We start from the raw sequence: 22,676 nt of genomic DNA on the forward strand, positions 1-22,676 counted from the left end.
ATTTTCTTTAAAAATATCGGAGGGGCGGCTCGACGGTTATTGCTGAAGAGCTAATAACGTTTAATAATTCGTAAAATTAAGCTACCGATACATAAAATTTACTCCCAATTAGAGAGGTATCATCCCTTAAATTGTTGATGAATTAGAGTTGAGATCAGTTTGAACTGATGCATTCACGAATTTATCACAATTGCCACCTCTTCTGCCTCCCTTATTTAACAAAAAGGTTGCTTGTTCTTAAGATATTGCTGCTTAAAGTGTGTTCTGTTACATCTAGAGGCTGGATGCTTAGGAGGGCCATCGGATTTTATTCTTTAATAGGGTCCTATTATTGTTGTGAACTTGTGACAAAATACTAATGGAATTTGATCCCAAAAAGAAAAGAAAAAAGAATTAGTTTAGTAGCTCCTTTTGATATCAATTTGGGAAGGATACCTTCGAATTTTGAATGTTAACTGATTCTGAAAATAAAAAAAGACCATTAGCATGCGCGTGGCGCATGTCAAGGTGCTAGTAATAGTTTGTTGCAGATGTAATGAGAAGCCTCAATTGTTTAAAAACCAAGTTCAAAACGTAGCATAGTAGTACAATTCCTCTGTTCTTATTCAGTGAAGTTTCCAAATAGTTTGGCTAACATATATAGCTAATTGGTACAGAAGAGGAGCCTCAAATTCTTGCCAGAGCTATAACATCAGCTAACACAAATGATGCAGCTAGCCGTTTGGAAAGAGTATCCCAGTTATTCATCTTTCTCATCGATCAACTCCGTTACGCCGTAGGAGATCATAACATTTTACAGTCTGCAGCCTAAAATTCACACTTACACAGTTTACTAATTTGATCAGCTACACGATATTGATCAAGTAGCTAGCTCTGAATACTATGATTCTTTCTTTATTTTACACAACTTACTAACCCATGGTGTAAGAAGGGGTCGGTAAGTTGATTACAGTGGTCTTGATCTTGGTCATCATATTGATGCTGTTGGTGATTCCCTGTGACCCAATTCCACTATCTTTTATACCCTGTCATTCATCACAAAACTCTATGTTAATATGATGCAATGCAAGCAAACTAAACTACTTTGGTGGGTGTAATTCTGAAGAGATAGCTCACCTGAAATGGAAAGTGATCTGGACCACGAGCAGGCGCCGAGTTTATCTGAACTGTTCCTGTCTCCATTGCATCACTAATCAACATTGCTTTGTTGATGTCTTTGGTGAACACACATCCCTGTATATTTCACTCATGTAAAAATTTTGTTATGTTAAATTAAATCGCATCATGTTATGATAAAATAGCGTTACCTGTAGTCCGAAATTGCTAGCATTGCAATGGTGGATCCCTTCTTCAACAGTACTAATCCTAATAACTGGCAAAACTGGACCGAATGGCTCTTCCCAAGCAATTCTCATATCAGGTCTGACATTATCTAACAACAAGGGCCAGATAAGGTTCCCCTCTCTTCTGTACTCCTGGCAAAATGTTGCTTCTTTCTGTTTTGCATCCATAACCAACCCTTCGATATAGTTTGCAGATGATTCCGTCACAACCGGAGTGATGTCACAGTTCTCCTCGGGTGGCCCGACGGTTAACTTTGCCACCTTGGCCTTCACTTTCTCAACCAGGGCATCAGCAACAGATTCCATCACCAACACAACCTTGACAGCGGTACATCTCTGACCACTGTTACAAGATGTGCATCCCATGTTTAGACTAATTACTCAAAATTGATGTGGTGGCTTACATATGTTAGCACAAGAGAAAGAATCGACTCAATTCACCTGTAGGAAAAGCCTCCTTTTATTATGTTTACGGCCACCAAATCAAGATCAGCATCTTCAAGCACAATGCAGGCATCTTTTCCTCCCAACTCCATCTGAAGAGGGATCATGCCTGCCTTTTTGGAAATTGCAACACCGGTGTCACCACCAGTGAAGCTGTCAAACCGCAATTGATCAATAAGCAACTATATATATGTATTCGAGACAACGAAACCAAGGGAGTAGCTAATTTTGTATCAAACAATGGTAGGTTGGGATTCTACCTAATACAATTCACTCCGGGATGCATGGTAAGGAAGTCACCTATCTCAGATCCTTTCCCAGTGACACAGCTAATAAGGCCTTTGGGGAAACCAGCCAAGTGAAAACAATGTACCATATGAAGGGCAGAAACAGCACCCTAGATGCAAAGTAGGGGTAACATGAGAGATCATTAACAACATTTGTAAAGGCAGCTTCACAAACACAACCTAATACATTCTAACAATAACAGCTGGATGAATGCGTAATTCCTTGAATTGATACCTGAGTTGGGGGTTTGAGCACAAGAGAGTTTCCAGCAATCAATGCCGGAGCAATTTTTGAGACGGCAAGGTTGACAGGATAGTTAAATGGTGGAATGGCTAGAACCACACCAAGTGGAATCTGCAATCGAAAATCAGTTGTATTGAGCAAAATTTCTCCGAAATAAGGACAATGAATATTAATGATTTGGAAGATTTACCCATGAGATTAAATTTACTGCAAAGTAAATGCTGCAACTTATTCATTATCTACTGGTTTGAGAATCACTGTGTTATAATCCAACTTCAGAAAATACTAGTGCAAGTCTTCTGAGTTATGACGCACATTGAGGCATGATTCTGATTCTAGAATTTGAAGAGACTCACTTTCCAAGTTGAGAAATTGAAGAAAGATAAAATCGGTAAGCGTTGTGATAAATTACCAAGGTGAGAGTGGTTTCTTACAGTTGGTAGAATTTGGTCATGTTATGAACTTATGACCAAAGAAATTGACGAAAACAGATAAATATTGTTTCAAAAACGAAGTGTTGGTTCTTCAATTTGTCATCATCTATTGTTACAAAGTGGTTTAGGCTGACACCATCTTTTGTTTTCTGGAAAGGCTTACATCATCAAAACCAACCTACCTATGCAAATGCCATTAACTCAACAGTAAAACAGAAACAGGACAAACAAAAAATAGTAAAAAGTAGATGTACCTTGGAAGTGAGGCAGTACTTGGTTCTTTCATTTCCAGGAAAACTATCAGACAACAAGAACTTCCCTTCACCAAGGATCCTGACCCCTTCTTCAGCAGTGTAAGAGATCAAATCTCCAGACCTGACAACCTTCACAAAACCCAAACTTGAATCGAAATTTTTCACAGAAACAAACAAAAATCACCTTGAAATTAAAAGATAAAGTTTATGCTTATACAGACCTCTGTAACAGCATCTTTAGCAGGCTTAGCAATCTCTTTAACCAAACACTCCGCAATTGGAGCTTTTTGTTCCTTGAGGATAGAAGCAGCCTTGTGAAGTAGCTCTGCTCTCTTCCAAAGTGGAGTCTTTGCCCATAACTTCTGTGCAGTTTTTGCTGACTCCATCACCTTGTTGACCTCTTCTTGTGTACAAGCTGAGCCAACCAGATAAAGGGTACTTGTAATTCACTTTGCAAAAGTGAATCAAAGCATAGAGAATCATGAACATGGTTAAAGAAAGAGAGTAATTACCTTGAACCTTGTAGTGAACCTTTCTTGTAGTTGGGTTGATGATGGGAACAAGTTTACCAGAAGATGATTTCTTCCATTCTCCATCAGAGTAGTACTTGTAGGCTTCTCCGTCCAATATCTCTGTAAACAAACCAGTACCAGCCATATTTTTTTCTCAAAGATTTAAGAAACCAGAGGAAAACTCAACTCAGGAAATGCTTGAAAGCTTGAATAGGACTACTAGCACCCTCTTTAGAACTGAGCTCTACAAGTCAAATTATAGAGAGATGGTGAAGGTGAGGACTGAGTGTGTGGTGGTATTTATAATTGTTGTAGTTTGGGTTTGTGGGTATGGTTTTGGTTTGTGGGTATGGTTTGGTGTTTTTATATAAGGGAAAGGTGAGCCACACTTTTTCCAGTGAAATGGGACAAAGGAGGAATGTCAAATGTGGTTAGGTGGTTCTAAGTTTGACAAGTAGGGAAATACTGCATGCGCCTTTGTTAACTTTGTGGCACTCATGCATTGTGTCTCTTTAGCTTTCATAATAGAAATAAATCAAAAATTACTTGGCCTCGTTCTCTCCGAAGTGAAGCTTAATCTTGTTTCTCCCTTTTAGATTCTAGGTAAACTGTTTGCAATATTCATATGCTACTACGTACTCTGGAATTGACTTTAGGTCTCTGAGTTTATTATTTTGGTAACAAATCTTTTTATTGTATGGTAGATTGTTATACATAATTTTTTTTTTTTTTTTGAAAAGAAACACAACCGTTGTATGAATAAAATGACATTTTTAGTTAAGATCGCTCGAACATCCGGGGGAACCAAGGAACCACATCCTACTAGAGGTAAGGGCTAGATGAGCGCAAAACTATGAGAGCAGCCCCCATTAAAGCTGAACATGATGAGAAGAATAACCGGGAAGATGCAACAAGATATTTGAGATACCCTATGTATAATATTGCTCTTTTCTTAAATGAATATTGATGTTTTAGTGCACTTTGTGATCATAGTTAAGGGACGGGCTACTTAATACATATAAACCATGAGCCATCATATGCATTCATAATTGGCAGCTAGCCAACGGTATATAGAACACAAAAATTTGACTCCATTAATTAATTAATCCAAGTGTTACCAGTAAGTACGTTGTTGAACTCTGACTAAATTAGGATCTTCATCAGTCATGAAAGGACATATAATATAGAAAATCAGAAAGCAATTTCATCTTCTCCTCTACATGAACGAAACGTTTTTTTTATCTCCAACTTGATTATGAACATATATTGTATGAAGGGTAAAAGATTTTATAGAAGGATGATTAGGACCTTTAACCCTACCTGAGTTCGTTTTGCTTGGGCGAATAAGAGGACCAGTAGTAGTCACAGTACTGCACCTGGGATAATATGAAGTAGATAAACCACGCTTGCCACCTACCTAATATTAAGTCCCATTACTTGAAAACTTATGAAGAAAATACTGACATCAAGAAATTCATGCATAATTATTGCCTACCAGATTAAGCAAGAAGTAGGGAAAAAGTGAAGAAAAAAACCTGCTGGGACTTTATGCCAATTATTGATTCAAAACCAGTAACAGTTTTCATGAAGCTGAGCTGGGCCATGAGATGTTCTATCTCTTTTTAAGTCCTGAAAAATAAGTTTTGTCTTAGAATAGCTATAGGTGTAATTAGCTTATTGATACCTAAATCACAGTAATTTGATGTGTAACTTGCCTTGGTGAACTGCAATTTGTCTGATGGAACGTGTTTTATGGGGAGCTTTAGGCGGATTTGAACATCAACTCCTTATTTTTCTTCGCAATATGTATCATATGTAAAAAACACTAGATATAACGCAGTTCAGCAATTATGTTGAATTGGGCAACAATAGTAGTAACATTGATCCTTTTTATAGGCAGTAACATTTCCCATGCAGGAGGGAATGAAATTTTGGTTGTGGAGGTTTCGAAGTTTGCTGCGGAAGTTTCGAAGGTCGCTGCTTCCGTCCTATTATACCAGCCATGCAAGAGCAAGAGCACTAGCTACATTTGCATTAAAAGAATGCCGCACCAACTGGTTCGCTCTACCTACCTATACATGGGGGATGGGGGCCGACAATTCTGAAATTGTCTGATTGCCCACATAAAATAAAACAGGGTCGATTCAAATTTGTCTATTATGACACGTTTAATACCTTAACATAGTAAAAAACCAACACAACCATACCTAATAGTAATTCATAATTTTTTCGGTGAAAAAATCACAAAAACTTAGCATGGAGCCAGATTCCAGGAACCCATTCCATTCTGGATCTGGATTAGACAGACTCCCATTTTGTGATTCAAAGCTGATCTTACATCACAGAGCCAGTTGCAACTAGCTTGTATCTCGGTGGGAGGTAGGCACATAACGAATAGGTCAGGAATAAGGATAAGAAGCCCTTGTCATGGACAGCATGCCCATAATGAGATGATAAAGCGATAAACCACCAAAACCGTATCGGAGTTTGACCCGATCGGACCCAGACCCGTTTCAAAAAGCTCAACCAACTGTATGGGACATGGCAGCTTGCAAAAGCATATCCCTTCTCTCGTACCAGTGGATGAACCAAGGCTTCTTCTACAACATGCTGTAGCTGCCCTCCCCCACATTATTGGGAAGATAGTGTCGGCACAGCTACCAAGGATGATTTGAATTTCCCAGTTACCAAGGATGATTCGGACCCAGAACCTGAATGACATCTACAAAGAATAGTGGTTGAAAGCTAACATGGTACACAAGAATTCCTGGTGTAGCTTAAGCCAGACTCCAAGGGTTGCCTAATCAATCAAAAATGCATTGCATTTCATGGACCACAACACCATAGGTGATGTGCTAAAGTCGGGGGATAGGACTGTCCAATTCAATCATACACTTTAAAATGAATGACGACGAACAAGATGCTAGTTGGGGCAAACAAAGATATGTAAAACACTAATGAATCCATAACAAAATTATCACTCCATTGAAGGATATGTTAAACACAGATGATAGCATGCTCCAAAATAGATGGTTTCAGAATCAGAAAGGACATGTTATAAGTAGGGACAGACAATGCTACGGAAGGTCCATAACTATCTAACGAACAACGCCCCCGGGTTAAAAGGGCCTCAATTTCCAACCTCTTCCAGATTTTAATGGGACTTCACGTACTCCTGAACAACATGAAGGCCTTCTGTATCTTCACCAAAATCCTGCAAAACAATAGACAAGACTTGTAAGGAAACAAAAACCATACAAAGAGAAATAGCTTCGAGAGATAACAACAGAAATATACTAAATTAACACACTCAAAATGAATGTAATAATACCTTGACAACAACGCAAGAGCAACCAACGACCTTTCTTGCCTTCCCTTCAGAATCAATCTTGCAAAGCTGTGAGAAGAGAGAAGATAAGATCAACAATAAGTTAGAAAAGTAATAATTAAAAGTAACAGATTATACAATGGCAGAGAAAATCAGGTGAAGGGAAATGCATTTGTTTATAATTAATCCTGGAACTATACAAATGGCAAAATAAGGATGCATTTGAGATAAGTACTTTAAAGCAAGAACTGAATATTTTCACTTACCCCAGACCATTCTCCAAGAGTTTTAGCACTAGGAATTGTCATTAGGTTAACATTATGCTCTGCACACAGTGACTTCACCAGCTTAACATAATCAGCCTGGTCGCAGTCCTCAGCCAAAACACAAAGCTGTGCAGCATGCTTCTCAATGACCTTGGCAGCTTCATGCAGGCCCCGTGTAAGCCCACCATGAGCCAATGACTTCCTAAGCACAAGTTGCAATGCTGTCATGAGGTCCATGGGCTCACCTAGAGCTGGAGCAGCAGCTACAGGCTCAGCAGGAACGGGAACCTCAACTTCATCTCTGTAGAAGCAATGAAATGAAATGGAGTTGAATTAGAGATAAGAATGCATGCTAGATATCAATAAAGAAATTATAGACAGTATGCAAAATATACTGCAGCATGCTAGCACCTTCAAGTAAGTGAAATCCTAACTTAAGAAACCAACAAAGAAATAATAGCTCTGCAGTGCAAGTTCACATCTTAAGGTGACTGACAAGGAATATAATGACTTCGTACAACTTGCAAAAGCACCCAGTTTTCTTTTCTTCTTCAAGACAACATGGAATGCTAGATGCAGAACAAAAGCAACTAGCCTATCTCAGAACAATACAATAGGTCACAACGCGAATAAAACTAACATTCAGAGTTCACACATTCCGTGTGCAAGCTGAAATTATGGACTGAATCCTAGAGGCAGAACATACGCAACTAGCCTATATCAGTACCATAGTCAAGAAGGGAACAAAAGTAGCATCTAGACATTCCATGAGCAAGCTTAAACAATAGACTGAATGCAAGATGCAGGCTTCATAAACATTAGTTTTCATTTCCTGACATATAACATAATTAGCATTCATAAGTTCTCTCCGTCTTTCGCAAAACATGATTAATAGCACATGTCAATTTTAATATCCATAACAAGTCCTTTCAAGATCACTACATATACATCTAGTATGTATTCCCTATCTACACTAAATGAGACAACAATAATAAAAAGAGAATTGTCCACGTACCCTGACATCTTGCACGTCTGTCAATCTCAGAAGCCCTGGTCACATTACAACGACAAAAAAAAAAACAATGTCAAACATCTCCGAAACCATATATGACAACTTAACAATCGAAACCCAACAATTCTAATAATAGCAACAACAAACTAACGATTACAACAACAGTGGATTCTGTCTCAGTTTCCAAGTTACTAATCCGAATGTTACTAGTTTTAAAAACCAAGTCATCACCCAGTTCCAAAAACAATACAAGCACCCAGAAAAGATGCTCACTTTAGTGCTCAAAAACCCTAATCACAATGAAATCTAACAGCTTTAAAGGAAGAGACACACACTTCCTATACATCTTTCTCACTTTCATGCATAATTTTCAGAGCAGAAACAGAGCATGTAAACAAAAACAGTCATGAAAGTTAGGTAAAGGGGTAGAGATAGTCAACGGCTGACCTTGACGGTGTTTGGTGGCGGTGGTGGAGGCACAGATCTGAGGGCCGCAGTTGTGTATTTTGCTGAAGGAGAGAGCGAAGGAGGCGAGTACTCGCGTTCTTATAACCACTTGCAACAAGTACCCTAAAACCCTACTATCAATTTACTATGATGCCCTTCTTCGCCTTTTCTTTTCTTTTCTTTTTTTACTAGCCAATATTTTCAAAATTTGGAAAATAACTGAAAATAAAAGGAAAATAATTTTCAAATTTATTGTCAAGCATTTGACCATTTTTCTCAGATTTATCTTATTCGAATTTCAAAATCATTCTCGGATTCTCCTAAAATGTTAGAGATCCCAAATTTTCATACAAAATTTAGATCCCAAATGATGTGGCACACGCCATGTTAGCATTTTGCCTTAAAAATATATTAATGAGGAGGAATTTATTCATTTTTTATTATATTATAATTAGCCTAAACAAAAAATTAAATTTAATCTCTTATCATTTTCTGGGAATCGCTTCCACAGTCCACATCTCCACCCTCACCATATCAATTAATCTCCAGACTTGATCCCTTTTTGCTATTGCTATTTCAGATATCTTATTGGAAGTTCAGTTCATTCACCCATAACATGACATGAGCAAAAGTTGCTCTCTCTCTCTGAAGTTTTCTGTTGCAAATCTCTGCCATTAAAATGTTTTAAACCCTGCATGTTTAAGTTCATCCTCTTGTCCATCGTGATTTTTTTATTGATTGGGTTTTGATTGCAGCACTAGCTGCACTTTAATATCATATGTTTCACATCCCTTTTTATATATTTCCAATGAATGATATGAGACATGAATCATATTCATGTATCGTTGTTGGTGTCTAAATAACATAATTATCGAAATATGAAAAATCCACCTCACTAATTTTCTAAACAAAAGCTGATAACATAACATATGCCACCTCATTTAGTATTAAAATTTTGTAATACTTTTTGGGATCCGTAGCACCACTCTTGAGTTATATGCGAAACAAGTTTTTTTTTTTTTTTTTTTTTAAATGAGGGCTTGGTGCGGCTACGCTCCAGCCTTGATTAATGAAATTACCGAATACAAATTATTTTCTAACTAAATAGTGAGAAATCAATATAACTCTCTAATACTTTAGACTGCAAGTAGTCACCAAAATTAGTCGTAATGCCTGTATAAATGTAGCTTTGTTCTTGATCATTAGAGAGTTGATATTGTGTTGTTCAAGAGGGAGTGAGTTAATTTAATTAGTTTAAATTTTTTGCATTTGAGCTGTGTTTTTAAGTAGGCGTGACATTTGTTAGCATTGATATGCCAACAACCATTTTGAATTATACTATCAGTGCTAGTTCTCTTTGATTTTCGATTTGCCTAGTAAATGATGACAGTCGTATTCGCAAACCAAATTTAGCCATGCAAAACAAATATCTGAAAATGACTAGATAAATTTGGCGCTGGTCTTGAGAGTTACGGCTTTATTTATGCCTTTATGGAACATGTGGAATCTGGCTAAAATTCAAAAGTTGGTTAGGGAGTTGAGCTCTAGATGTGAATGAATATTACATCGATTATTTATCTAAGTTTTTCACCAAATCGGTTAATGGAATTTGTTAGTTCTCAATATGGCGGCTCATGCTATTGCTGGAGTTGTAGCCCGGGGTAATGGGCGGAGTAGTTAGTTAGAGGTTGGGTCTTCTTGGCTCATGTATGTCATTGGTAATGAAGGACCCGTAACTGGTTTTTTTTTTTTTTTTTTTGAAACGAAACTGGAGTGGAGAGTTCTTGTCCACCACCGGTCATTCCCATGTTTTGTAATTTTGGTTAGTTTGAATAAAACTTTTTCATTCTCAAAAAAAAAAAAAAATTTGTTAGTTCTCATATTAATAGTTAAAATTGTGAAACAGATAAATTCAATTAAGGAGTTTATTACAATTGAAGATTTGATTTGACTAAGTTCTGTTATACTTAAAATGTTTTGTGTGTCTAGATCAAGCTCATTAAGGTGTAATTCTCCAAATTAAATCAAATTAAATCAATACTAAAATAAAAATTAGTGTAATATTCCAACTCCAAATTCATTAGCGCGAGCAACACCGACTTCCCCTGTATCTGACAAACAAAACATATAAATCCCCAAATTCCCAACTCCTCAACAATCCCAATTCATTCCAGTTCTTCCAACGATCCCAGCTTCTTCAACATCAAAACCCTAAGTTCAATTTCACAGACCCTTCCCAAATCAAACCCACCATGCATTCCAAGCCCCAAACTTTCCAAATCTTCCTCGAATCCCCACAACTCCAAATCCCAACCCAAACCCTAACCCTATCCCCAATTCAAACCCCAACTCTCTACCACCTCAAGCTTTCTCTTTTCTCCCAAACCCTTCCCTCCCTCTACTTCACCCTCAATGGAAAGCCCTTATTCGACTCCACCCCGCTTCTCAGTTCCGAAATTTCTCCCCTTTCGACCCTAATTTTGCAATTCAGAGCTCCCGGCGGAGGCGGCGATGGCGGCGCCACCGGGGCCGAGTCGAGGGATTGCTATCTCAACATGTACGCCGAGAAAAAGCCCGATAAGGTCGACCCGTACGAGCAGAGACTCTCCAAGTTTCTGAACTGCGCGCTTTCCAATGAGCCATTGAAGGATCCTTGCGTTGTGGATTTGCTTGGGAATGTGTTCAATAAGGAGCCTCTGGTTGAGGCCTTGTTGGGGAAGAAGGTGCCGAAAGCTTTCGGGCACATTAAGGGTTTAAGGGACATGGTTCCTGTGCATTTTACTTCGATTAACTTGCCCGAATCGGAGTCTCAGGCCACGGCCACCGGACCGAGGTTTCAGTGCCCCATTACGGGGCTGGAGTTTAATGGGAAGTCTAAGTTTCTGGCGTTGAGGAGTTGCGGGCATGTGTTGAGTGCAAAGGCATTGAAGGAGGTGAAGTCCTCGGCTTGCCTTGTGTGTCATGTGGGGTTTTCGGAGGAGGATAAGATTGTGATAAATGGGAATGAGGAGGAGGTCGCGGCACTGAGGGAGAGGATGGAGTCTGAGAAGGCGAAATCAAGGGGGAAGAAGGTGAAGAAGACGAAAAATGGGGAGGGGGTTGGGAATGCGGAGGAGGAGGGTGTGGAGGGTTCGAGGTTGAGTGGTACGAAGCATGGCATTGATGTGAAGGGTGTGGAGAAGGCTTCGGCGAAGGTGGAGGGGAATGGAAAGGTTGGGAATGGTGGGGAGAATGTGAAGGGTGTGAGTAATGGTCCTGCGGTGAAGAAGTTTAAGGCAGGGGATGCAGCCCCAGCTAATGCTACTAAGGAAGTGTATGCTTCGATTTTCACTTCGTCGAGCAAGAAGAAGTTTAAGGAGACATATTCTTGTAGATCTCTCCCACTTGGTAGAAACTGATTGAGGGTAGCGATGACATATTTGTAATGTGATTTTGGTCTTGATTCCTGAATTTGTTGTAATTTGTAGTTCATCTTTGATGGAAATTTGGAAAGTTTGATATTTTCCGATTAAATGCTCTGAATTGGCTTGCTGTTGTTTGTTAGAAAATATAATCACTTGATGTACAATATTAGTTCGAATTTTGTTGATTATGCTTCTAGCAATAAATAGCAGATGATTCATACTTCCTATAGTTACATTTTTCAAACCTTTTTTTTCCTGCAGTACTGAAAGATTTTACTTCCTGCAACATATCAGTGGCATTTGCAGGAGCTGTACTGTTCATCCTTAGAAAACATATTTTTGGTTTCTTGATAGTATTGTAGACCAGGCATTTAAACTTGAAGAGCCTAATGTAAGTAGCAAAAGCTGTCAATCTGTATAGGCTTGATACTGTAGGGTTGTTGAGCACCATTATCCTGTTCTTTTGATTGTTTCTATTTAGCTGTTCATATTGGCCAACAGGAGACCTGTGGCATACTTTCGGTGTAGATGGGTAAACTAGATTACATTTCCTATTTGGGTTATGTTAGTTAGTCATAGTTTGATTGGGTTTTCTGGATGTGTTCCTAATCCTAGTTGGGTTATAATTACTTTTCCAGTTTGACCTGATTAAGATTAAGATTAATGCAGAGTTAGGTACAGGGTTATGAGAATTCTTGTCCAGATTGGGTGGATAACTGGATACATATTGTACTGATTTTGGGTTTTGCTACAATTGGAATGCTCAGGGTGTGCTGCTTTGGCAGGGTCCATTTTTCATGAACAACAACAAAAGCTACAGCAGTACTAGTTCTAGACTTCTAGTACTAATGGTGAATCCTGATATTGATGACCGCTATCATTTAGATGAAATTAATGGTCCTGATGGTGACATTGGTGTATGCAAACTATTGCAAAGGATGTCTGCGGTTTATGCAACGAAGTCTGCAGTTGTGTGAGGACAGTTGTTTAAACAACGACCCTCAGCTAATCGTTTGGGAGTTCAAAGAAGAAGAACTGGACCAAACAGCCGTAGAAGGAGATGGGGAACTTGATTTGAAACACATGAGGACTTATTCACTGGACGGAGACAAGCTTCTGAATGATATACTTAAAGTTGTCTGAATTTGAATTGCCTGGTGCTATAAGCTAAGTGCTATGAAGTGGTTGGCCTTAGCCCTTCCATCTCCTCGACTCCTTCAGTTATCTACAACTTTCACTTGTGTAGTTGTGTATTTCACATATTGGAGGCATTTCCAAATCCAACCAAAATCCAAAAATATCACGCCGAAATAGCAGTGAATCGTTCAAATGCAGACAAAGCAAAAGCAAAGCAATCTAATGGACTGGTTACAACTACTTCCCATCTCCTAGAATCCTAGATATCATGTTGCTTCCACTTTCAAGAATATTCGTTCCGATCAAAAACCCCCCGGTTCCGGAGAGTGTTTACTTCTATTTTAACCTCCCTTTTATTGAAAGAGATTCCGAGTTTGAAATAAGCGACACTCTTAGTACTAAAAATAAATATCATAGAGAAAATGAAAACATGAAATTAATAGAAAGTTATTCTATGCTCCAGTAATACATCTCAGCCTTTGATATGTAGTCAACCTCTTTGATATCCAACCGTCTATTTATGTTATTGCAACTACACGTCAGTGTTCTGAATCCTGTCCTCAAATGGACACGGAAATTAGAAGGGCAAAATGGACAAGAAATGTGAAGTAAAGGCATATATAAACCCCAACTCACCATCAGGTTCTCTCTCCCATTTACCTCAATAGTAGCTCTTCCTTGCTGTTCCAATGTAAGCAAGGAAAGGCTTTTTTACAGCGCTTTATCCCAAAACGACGTAAAACCCTTTTCCCTAACTAAAACCCTCAAAAACCCTAAAATCTTCTTCAACCTAATCACCAAATCTTTCAGGGGAAACCCTCGTTTCGCTTCAACCGTTTCATTTCTGAGACGCCCAAGTCGTTAATTGTTGAGGTGAGTTCTCGCACCTTCTTGATTTTCAGGATTGATTTATAGGGTTTCAGATTTTGATTTTGGTTTTCTTGGATTCCTATGCAGATTTATGGTTTTTGCTCATCTGGGCTTGGTTATCTGCTTCAATTTGTGTCAAGGAAAATGTCTTTTTTGCTGAAGAGTGATTCAGTTCACATTAGGGAAGTTTGGAACGATAATCTTGATGTGGAGTTTGAATTGATTCGGAATATCGTAGACGATTACCCTTATATAGCTATGGATACAGAGTTTCCGGGTATCATTTTGCGTCCCTTGGGGACTTTCAAGAACACTTTTGATTATAATTATCAGACCCTTAAGTCCAATGTAGACCTGTTGAAGTTGATTCAGCTGGGTCTCACGTTTTCGGATGAGAATGGGAAGCTGCCCACCTGTGGAACTGACAAGTACTGTGTGTGGCAGTTCAATTTCTGCGACTTTGATTTTAATGAGGATATGTATGCTCTGGATTCGATTGAGTTATTGTCCCACAGCGGAATGGATTTCACGAAGAACAATGAGAAGGGTGTCGATGCTCGTAAGTTCACTGAGCTGTTGATGACCTCTGGCATTGTGCTGAATGAAAATGTGGTTTGGGTGACATTCCATAGTGCATATGATTTCGGCTACTTGCTCAAGCTGCTTACCTGCAAAGCCCTTCCAGAGTCGCAGACAGAGTTCTTTGATGTGATCAATTTGTACTTCCCGACGATTTATGATGTTAAGCATCTGATGAGGTTCTGCAACAGCCTTCATGGTGGGTTGAACAAGCTGGCAGAGCTGTTAGATGTGGAGAGAGTTGGCATTTCTCACCAAGCTGGTTCTGATAGTTTACTTACCAGTTCTACCTTCATGAAATTGAAAAAGAGTTTCTTTAGTGGGTCTCCTGAGAAATATGCTGGTGTTTTGTATGGTCTTGGTATTGAGGATGGACAGGATTCTCATTAAAAATGAAAAAAAAAAAATATATTAATAAAAATAACTGAGTGTTGTTAGAATACAAGTGCGTGCCTGTTGCAATGATTCTGTATTCTCTTATGTTATATTTTCTCTTGTTATGTTTTGCTCTTATGGATATTTAACTGCTTGTAGCTATTAGAGGTTATGATTCAAATTCCATTGTCTTTCTTGGGATTTGCGCATTCCCCGCAGCAGGTGCTAAACTGAACTGTCTTTATTTTCCTCAAAGCGCTTCTTTTTTTTATTTTCAGTTTTTGCTTTAGGAGAAAACTGGAGAAAGAAAGGAAAATGATTGGAACCCTTTGTTTTCATGAACTGCTTTATTTTGTTACCAGCTTTTAAGAATTAGACAAAGTCCTCTACTTTTTTTTTTTGGTTTAAACTTATAAAGCTTGAAAGTGAAAAGATATTGATCGCTTGAAAGTGAAAAGATATTGATCAGTTTTGTTGCAAACTGAGATATTTAACTGCTGGAGATGGCAGGAAATTTAACTAGTGAACTGTTTCTACTATCCGGTGCTTGCTTCAGGTTATTTAAGTTTACTGTATCTGGCCTCTAGTTGTGTATGCTCACCAAGTTGATCAGTTCCATAATGTTTTTGAAATTTTATATGTTTTGTGCACCAATTCGGAGCATTAGTACTGTTATTGTTTAGTGCCTGATGAATCTAACATAGTCTGTAGTTTCATACTCCATTCTCTATCTATGTTTTCTGCAGTTTTCTCTGATATCATTATATAATTATCAGTGAATACTGATGACAATTTGACTAGGATTTGCAAAATGTTGGCATGGTTTCTACTGCTAGTATAAACTAACATGTGAGGTGTTTAAGATTGCTCCTCCTATTATGTGCTTTTTGCAATTTCTTGCTCTGAGGGCACAATGCCTCAACAAAAGTCAGAGTTGTGAATAATGCTGCGATAACTTCTTGTTTCACTAAAGCTGAGTTCATAGATGCTAATGATCCATTATAGATGGATGGATATAGGGATAGAAGCCAAGCGTATCTTTCGTTTAGTGTACACTGATAAGACACCATTTTATGGTCAGCCATTGTGTTTCTTTAAGGTCACATGGCCGGCTGCAGGTCTACCTCTGAGATTTGAGGAGGGATAACATCCAATTTAGTGTTTGACAAGGAAACATATATTTGGGGAGTTGTGGGAGTGGTCAAATTCTGTTGGGCCTGCAATTAAGGTGATTAACTTCATAGTTAGTATGACGTTAAATTTCAGTTATAAATGCGGCGATTATTACGACAATAACTACGCATAATGATTATGATTATAAGTGCACAATGAATGACTATCATAAATACGCAATGAATGAAGGTCGTACGTACGCAATGATTAACTGTTATTAGTGCAACAATAATTGTCATCATAAATGTGTAAATAAATGCAGCCATCAAAGCAGAAATAATGGCGGCTTTGTTCCCCAAGTAAGTCATCGCCTATATAAAGGAGGCTCGACGTCCAGGTAAACCATCTCATTCCAACTCTTTCTACTCCACTACTAAAAAACGTACTGAATTAAGTATCAGAGGGTTTTCTGCAGGTACCCCCCTGTTCTCCCGGAGCCGACGGTCAAACTCCAGATCAAACGCTCGAGGGAAGCTTCTCAATTGTTCCTAGGTCAGCTCCCGCTCCAGTTTGCATTAATTGTTGGGTTAAACTCCTCTACATAATTTTTCACCTCCAACAGGAGTGAAAATCCTTTCTGATCATGGCTATTTTAATTCAAGAAAGCACCTGCTACTTGATGTTAGTTTCTCCTTAAATGCTCATCCTGCTGGTTAAACTCTGACTATTATTTGCTCTATAAACGGTCATTAAGCGGATGCAAATCCTAAAAACATTGCCATCTGCTTCAGTTCTATCACCAACTGAAGTAGAGGCGTGCATTTATGAGAATATAACAAGCCAATTATAATCTTCCGCACCAACACAGATTAAATACATAAGAGGAGATTGTGGATGATTGAAGTAGTATTCCACATTCTGCAGCTTAACCACAAGGCCATAAATCATTTGGAGTTCCTACCAGAAACAAATAACTCTTCTTGTTCTTTTTTTACTTCACTCCTGATTGGATCACAGCTACGCTTACAAATTACAATTGTCACTACTTTCAAATCAGCATTGTGAAATAGCTTACACAAGTATGATTCATATGATTCGAGGTGAAAAGTCACTTGCTTGACAACCCAAATGTAAGACCACCATTTTTAATCATAATAAGGAGGAGCTTTAGAGAAAAGTAAGATATGATGATCGTGGCCTTAACATCAACCCAACCTTGCTTCCCTTCGTAGTACCTTGCAGTGGAAAAAGAATCATACAGAAATGGAACCTCAAAACCAAAGCTACTACATGGCCACACAAGAGTAAGAAATGTAAACAAATTGCAAAAATGGAACATCAAACGAGATTAAATTTAATGGACTTTCAAATGCACAAGGCCAGCGGACACACAATTGGCACGTCGACTCCCATCAAATCTAACTGAAATACATCCAACCACCCGTGCATTTGAAACTCCAATGTTTGTGCATAAAATACTAATTCAGAAAAAGTGAATAGTCACCTCTTCAGCAAATTTTATCAAAATGGTTGTCCGAGGTCGTTGCTGACCTTCCACTGGTACAAAATGAGCTGTTACCACAGCTGGAAAACCAGCACCATCCAAAACACCCTTCATAGTAAAAGAAAATGACAATGAGACCTTATAAGAACTGGATGAAGGAAATGATAAGGAAGAAAGAGAGTAGCACTTACCCTTACAATTCCAGCAACAAATGCTCCACAATTAAATGTTCCCATGTCTTTTGGAATCGAAATAAATCTACAACCAAAAGTTGGTGAGACTTTAATTGAAAGCGACAGACAAATTTCACAATACGTGGTATAATTTCACTTTACTGCTTAAACTGTTACCTGTTCACAAGGAGTTCCTTCTCGCTAATCATGTACTCGTCTTCATGTTCAGTGCCTTTCTCTAGTGAATCAGCTACCTAATTTGCATCCATCAACAACCAGTGAACACTAGGTTTAAGCACATCACGGACTTTCATGTGTATAGGTAGAAGTAGAACGGACATACACTTGTACATGCATATCCATAGGTATGCATGTGTGTATCATCACGTGTGTGTGTGTGTGTGTGTGTTTTTTTTGGAGTTCAGTAGAGTTTATCCACTCACCTTTCCGAATAACACCTTCCATACTGTGCTATGCACAAAAGACAGGATACCCAACAGTCGTGTCTCCCTTCTGTTTCCCTATAGCAACAAAGAAACATCAGCACAACATTTTTGTTGAATTAAGCACCTGTGCAGTCTCACAGCCTACACTCGTAAATAAGCTATATTGATAAACTCATTGAATTTATTATGGACAATTAGGGTTCTAGGTTCCAAAACATGAAGATGACATTAGGAGATCACAATTCAAGAAGATGCAGAAGTGCATTAACAATTATCTGCAATCTCTTCATTAACCTAGAATTTTGCTTACAAAACAACCAATGCAACAGTCATCTAGATAGAAGCAATTTATAGATAGATAACATCTTACAAACCCAAAAAGTGGACATCTGCCTTCAATTTCCTAGTTTACAGCCAAAATGAATTAAAGGGTCTATTCACTCAAACATATTTCTGTTCAAGAACTAGAAGTCATACCTTATCCCTATGGCAAAGGAGCTCCAGAACTCGAGCTCCAACAGCATAGCCTGCATCTTCCAGCCTGCTCCATTGTGCATAAACATGTTCAAATTTCGTTCCATAAAATTTTCAAAATAGTATTTCAAAAGAAGTCAATGTAAAGCAATGAGGAAAGAAATTGTCTTTGCTTTCTGTCACACCAACTCCCAACATCCTTGCTTTCTTCACTTAAAGTAAAAGATTCTGAACAATGAATTTTTTGGTACTCAATTACCAAACGATAGTAGCACAGCGATCTAAACTTAATGACAGAAATTCATTTTCAGGTGAAAGAGTAAGCTAGAGCTTAGAGAATACTGCATATAATGGAACTTCCATTCTTTCACATTTGTCTCAGAAATCCAATAGATCCCCTAAAACAAACCAAATTCGAATGCACATGAGCACATAACAAAGCAACCAAAATACCAAGAATGTGAATCACCTTCTTTCTAGCTCGGCAATGTTGTCAACCTGTGTCTGATTGTACTGCACCAGCTCCGAAAACAAGAACGCAAAAGCACTCAAACTCACCTGAAACAAGCATCAAACCCCAAAATCAACAACCAAATCAAAAGCCCCAAATCACAAACACCTTAAAATTGAATAAAACAGAAAAACCCAGTTCCTCATCACTCAAATTAAGGTCAATTCAATACAAAGTTTCGATCTTTACCCAAAAATCGAGTACCCAACACACAGAGATCCATTAAAATCACACCCCTTTAGTTCGGGGATTAAGTAATTTGATACATAACGAAACAAAAAGTGAATGAGCTAGAGAGAGAAGACCTCTTGTTTTCCTTTGCTGAGAGGCCTGTCGAGGACGTTAGAGTACTGCTTCATCTTTCCGACTCCGATCATTCTTCTCCTCTTTGGTTTTGGAATAAACAGAGATGGAGGTCGTGCGGATCCGATTTCGAAAGCACGAGTCTTTCACAAGTTTCAGTGGTGTATTGAGTATTCACTCTCTAGTTTCACCATCTCATTCCTTATTGTCATTGCTTTTTTACTGTTTGCTTTCGTAACTTTTGTGCTTTGGGGTTAATTTCATTTTTGGAGGCTTTAAATATGAATCCTTTTTTGCATTACCCGATAAAAGTAAATTTTACACTTCAAAAGATGCGAGTGGAAAAACTTAAAAAAGAATATCGAGAAATTAGTTTCGGTACTCCACTTTAACATTTACATTTTACTCTGATGTTTAATGTCAGGTACATTTTTTGTTCCTTAGTTTGATATGATGGCGGATGGCCGACAGGCTAGTTACGCACACCTTTACCACGAAGAGGAGAAACAAATTACTGTAGGGGGACAGAAAGCCTAAACAAAGAATTTTGTACCTAATGCGTACCTATAGATCGGAAAAAGAATGCATGTAGTGCATACTATTTTCAATGCATCTCAACTAATTATAAGAACAAAGTTGAGTACTCAACTAGTGTCAAAACAAAACCCATATGAATGTAATTTGTCTGTACTATCTCAATGTAACAAGGGATCAAATAAATCAATTTCATATATATAAGTTGTGATGACTTGGTTTTCTGTTATTTAAATTTGGTATTTAATAATGGACCAGTTGTACGAATGATTGTTAGTATGCTTTATTCGTAGGTTGTATGTGGAGTGGAATGGTTTTCGTACGTATAAATATTTGAATTTCACTTTTTAGGGGGTCATGTGAAGTTTGACTTTTTATATGTTGGGATTCTCGGAAAACTTCCTTACGAAAGTTGTAGAGCGCGTCGATACGAGTTCGTGGACATGCGGAATGCGTAAATCGGAGTTCGTATGAGGAAGTTATGGCTATCGGAAGAAGTTTCTGTTTTAGTATAAATAGGGGAAATCAGAAATTATTTTCATTTTCCTCATTTCCTTTTCCGGAAACCTTCCTCTCTCTCTCTCTCTTCTCTCTCGGTCTTCGGTATCGAAGATTTCTGTCTGACCCGACCCGAAACCGGTCGACCCGACCCGACTTTTCCGGCGGACTACGGCTGTCTCCGGCGACGAAACTTTCCAGACAGGTTCGCCTCCTCTTCCCGGTCGTCCCTGTGGTGTTCTCTAGCGACGAGATCCACCGTGTGCAGCGCTGCAAGGCCGTGCAGTTAGTGTTTTCGGACCTGGCTGGAAAACACAACTCCAGCGACTTCACGGCTTCATGCTTCCTTGGTTGAGTTCAGAATAGGCTTCCTGATCGATCTATGGTGTTTGTTTTGATCGATTTACGTGGAAATCGGTTCAACTCAGTTTGAGCAACAATCCAAAGCTTGTGAGGTAGTTTTCGATCCCTTATGCTTGTTTTCTGACTTCGATCCAGTTATGAAAGTTCATAAGCATGAGTAGATGAAGCTTTTTGATGTTGGGAGTTTTGTGAAATATTGAGTTTTGGCCGGCGGCGGTGCGCCACCGCCTGTGGTAGCGTTTCGGCGGTGTTCCGGCCATGTATGGGACTGTTTGTGGTATTATATATGTTCTAGTCGTTGATACGAGCGTTTCGATATATAATATGCAAATTTTGGAGTTCGTATGAAATTGTTATGATTTTTACAGTTTCATACCGATCGATTTATTCGATCTGTGAGGATTCGAGCGTCCGATCGACTTGTGGTTTGGTCACATCGATCGTGGACGTATTCCGAAGACTTTGGGAGGTCTCGGATGTGGTTTTGCCTCGATTGGCGCCACTTTGGGGGTTTTAGTTCAAGACAGGGGGTTTCGAACTTAAATCAAATGTAAATCGTCACTAAATTTGGAAACGTATGTGAATAGGTACTTGACGAAGTACAGTGGACGATTATTTGTGAATTGGCGGCTTTGTGTTTTGTTGAAGACGCAGTAGGAGTTCGAGGTGAGTAAATCTCACAAGAATCTTTATGAACAGAAGTACCATTATTGTTTTAGCGTTAATTAATTAACTGCAAACTATAGTTGATATTAGTAGGCATTCCTGAGCGAGTGACTACATATATATATTTAGATGAAATATATATATATCCTTGTGGATGATTGTGATGAATAATAATATGCTTGATGGTGTTCATATTATTGTTGAATATGACTTTTCAGGAAACGATATTGTAGAAAAGATGTTTTCTATTGTTTGAAAAGTATTGAGCTTGATGTTACATTCTTGAGTCAAGCGTGACTCATTTTAGATGTATTGGTCTTTGTACCAAGGGTCACAGATGGTGAGCATGGATTAGGAAAACCGAAACTAGATGTTGTAACGTTTTTAAGTCAGATGCGACTTATTTAACGTTGACCTTAAGACCAGATAGGGTCTAAGAAGATCTTATGTCACAGATGATGATAGATCACAGATAGTGACAGGTTGCAGACGGTGACCTTGATATTTGATTTCATGACCAGATGGGGTCTAAAGATCATGAGTCACAGATGGTGACAGATGATGATCAATGGTTGAGCTGAGACCAGATGGGGTCTAAAGATCATATGTCACAGATGGTGACAGGTTGCAGATGGCGACCTTGATGTTGATTTCCTGACCAGACGGAGTCTGAAATCATATATCATAGATGGTGACTGATCGCAGATGGTGATCAAGGTAGGAAATAGGTAATCACGTCCTTGGTAGGACGAGTGATTACAATTTCAATAGAGTTCTAGTTTATCTGCCATGATAACTTATGGGAGTAACGGTCGAGGTTGCTTGAGACTCATAGGTATGCAGCTTAAAGGAGAGTTCCGACGGCATTCTTCTTTAATTGTCTAGATGAGACTTGAATTGCTACTTGATGGTTAAGTTAGCAAATAGAGCATGGTCATAGCGGTGACTCATGTTGTCCTTTCTTTGGAAAGGATATGGAATGTTAGAAGGAATCATGGCTGCATGTTTCCTTAAGTAGATTGATGTGAGTTGTTGATTGATGTTCATGAGTTACTCATACGAGCTTTCATAAGCTTACCAGGTTTTGTTGTGTGGAAACCCGGTGCACCATTCTTTTGGTGTAGGGGTTAATCCTGCAGGTCGGGAAAATCGTGG

General features: G+C 38.6%; 5 protein-coding genes across 5 annotated transcripts; 2 read left to right on the forward strand and 3 right to left on the reverse strand.

Moving 5' to 3' along the window:
• Window positions 1-533: 533 nt before the first annotated feature.
• LOC112188495 (NADP-dependent glyceraldehyde-3-phosphate dehydrogenase) lies at window positions 534-3,845 on the reverse strand. The gene is made up of 9 exons (XM_024327618.2): window positions 3,519-3,845; window positions 3,228-3,421; window positions 3,007-3,135; window positions 2,310-2,429; window positions 2,048-2,184; window positions 1,785-1,940; window positions 1,308-1,686; window positions 1,117-1,233; window positions 534-1,025 (listed from the first exon to the last, which is right to left on the reverse strand). Exons 1-9 carry the CDS (start codon window positions 3,661-3,663, stop codon window positions 912-914), a joined length of 1,491 nt encoding a protein of 496 aa, XP_024183386.1. The 5' UTR covers window positions 3,664-3,845; the 3' UTR covers window positions 534-911.
• A 2,597-nt stretch (window positions 3,846-6,442) lies between these two features.
• Window positions 6,443-8,703, reverse strand: LOC112185197 (40S ribosomal protein S12). The gene is made up of 5 exons (XM_024323402.2): window positions 8,572-8,703; window positions 8,128-8,162; window positions 7,113-7,413; window positions 6,850-6,915; window positions 6,443-6,732 (listed from the first exon to the last, which is right to left on the reverse strand). Exons 2-5 carry the CDS (start codon window positions 8,133-8,135, stop codon window positions 6,673-6,675), a joined length of 435 nt encoding a protein of 144 aa, XP_024179170.1. The 5' UTR covers window positions 8,136-8,162; window positions 8,572-8,703; the 3' UTR covers window positions 6,443-6,672.
• A 1,974-nt stretch (window positions 8,704-10,677) lies between these two features.
• On the forward strand, window positions 10,678-12,204 carry LOC112189214 (replication termination factor 2). Its single transcript, XM_024328502.2, has one exon. The coding sequence runs from the start codon at window positions 10,824-10,826 to the stop codon at window positions 11,967-11,969; it is 1,146 nt and encodes a 381-aa protein (XP_024184270.1). The 5' UTR covers window positions 10,678-10,823; the 3' UTR covers window positions 11,970-12,204.
• Window positions 12,205-13,709: 1,505 nt separating this feature from the next.
• Window positions 13,710-15,046, forward strand: LOC112189110 (probable CCR4-associated factor 1 homolog 6). Its single transcript, XM_024328383.2, has 2 exons — window positions 13,710-13,985; window positions 14,070-15,046. The coding sequence occupies exon 2, from the start codon at window positions 14,127-14,129 to the stop codon at window positions 14,949-14,951; it is 825 nt and encodes a 274-aa protein (XP_024184151.1). The 5' UTR covers window positions 13,710-13,985; window positions 14,070-14,126; the 3' UTR covers window positions 14,952-15,046.
• Window positions 15,047-16,874: 1,828 nt separating this feature from the next.
• LOC112189111 (trafficking protein particle complex subunit 5) lies at window positions 16,875-19,638 on the reverse strand. The gene is made up of 8 exons (XM_024328384.2): window positions 19,463-19,638; window positions 19,116-19,204; window positions 18,650-18,713; window positions 18,170-18,247; window positions 17,904-17,980; window positions 17,745-17,811; window positions 17,554-17,661; window positions 16,875-17,284 (listed from the first exon to the last, which is right to left on the reverse strand). The coding sequence occupies exons 1-8, from the start codon at window positions 19,532-19,534 to the stop codon at window positions 17,255-17,257; spliced, it is 585 nt and encodes a 194-aa protein (XP_024184152.1). The 5' UTR covers window positions 19,535-19,638; the 3' UTR covers window positions 16,875-17,254.
• Window positions 19,639-22,676: the final 3,038 nt, after the last annotated feature.

Source organism: Rosa chinensis, chromosome 2 (assembly GCF_002994745.2).
Source record: "Rosa chinensis cultivar Old Blush chromosome 2, RchiOBHm-V2, whole genome shotgun sequence".
NCBI classification, from domain to species: domain Eukaryota; kingdom Viridiplantae; phylum Streptophyta; class Magnoliopsida; order Rosales; family Rosaceae; genus Rosa; species Rosa chinensis.

What these genes read in the sequence shown, in the direction of transcription:
- LOC112188495 (XM_024327618.2), bottom strand. Translation starts at nt 3,663, where the DNA reads ATGGCTGGTACTGGTTTGTTTACAGAGATATTGGACGGAGAAGCCTAC. An exon ending in GGTTCACTACAAGGTTCAAG is followed by an intron (nt 3,422 to 3,518) that starts GTAATTACTCTC and finishes TGGTTGGCTCAG; the next exon opens with CTTGTACACAAGAAGAGGTC. An exon ending in CTAGCAATTTCGGACTACAG is followed by an intron (nt 1,234 to 1,307) that starts GTAACGCTATTT and finishes TGAAATATACAG; the next exon opens with GGATGTGTGTTCACCAAAGA.
- LOC112185197 (XM_024323402.2), bottom strand. An exon ending in CTCTTGGAGAATGGTCTGGG is followed by an intron (nt 6,916 to 7,112) that starts GTAAGTGAAAAT and finishes CTCTTCTCACAG; the next exon opens with CTTTGCAAGATTGATTCTGA. An exon ending in GCTCTTGCGTTGTTGTCAAG is followed by an intron (nt 6,733 to 6,849) that starts GTATTATTACAT and finishes ATTGTTTTGCAG; the next exon opens with GATTTTGGTGAAGATACAGA.
- LOC112189214 (XM_024328502.2), top strand. Translation starts at nt 10,824, where the DNA reads ATGCATTCCAAGCCCCAAACTTTCCAAATCTTCCTCGAATCCCCACAA.
- LOC112189110 (XM_024328383.2), top strand. Translation starts at nt 14,127, where the DNA reads ATGTCTTTTTTGCTGAAGAGTGATTCAGTTCACATTAGGGAAGTTTGG.
- LOC112189111 (XM_024328384.2), bottom strand. Translation starts at nt 19,534, where the DNA reads ATGATCGGAGTCGGAAAGATGAAGCAGTACTCTAACGTCCTCGACAGG. An exon ending in ATTGCCGAGCTAGAAAGAAG is followed by an intron (nt 18,714 to 19,115) that starts GTGATTCACATT and finishes ACAATGGAGCAG; the next exon opens with GCTGGAAGATGCAGGCTATG. An exon ending in TTGTTGCTGGAATTGTAAGG is followed by an intron (nt 17,662 to 17,744) that starts GTAAGTGCTACT and finishes TTTACTATGAAG; the next exon opens with GGTGTTTTGGATGGTGCTGG.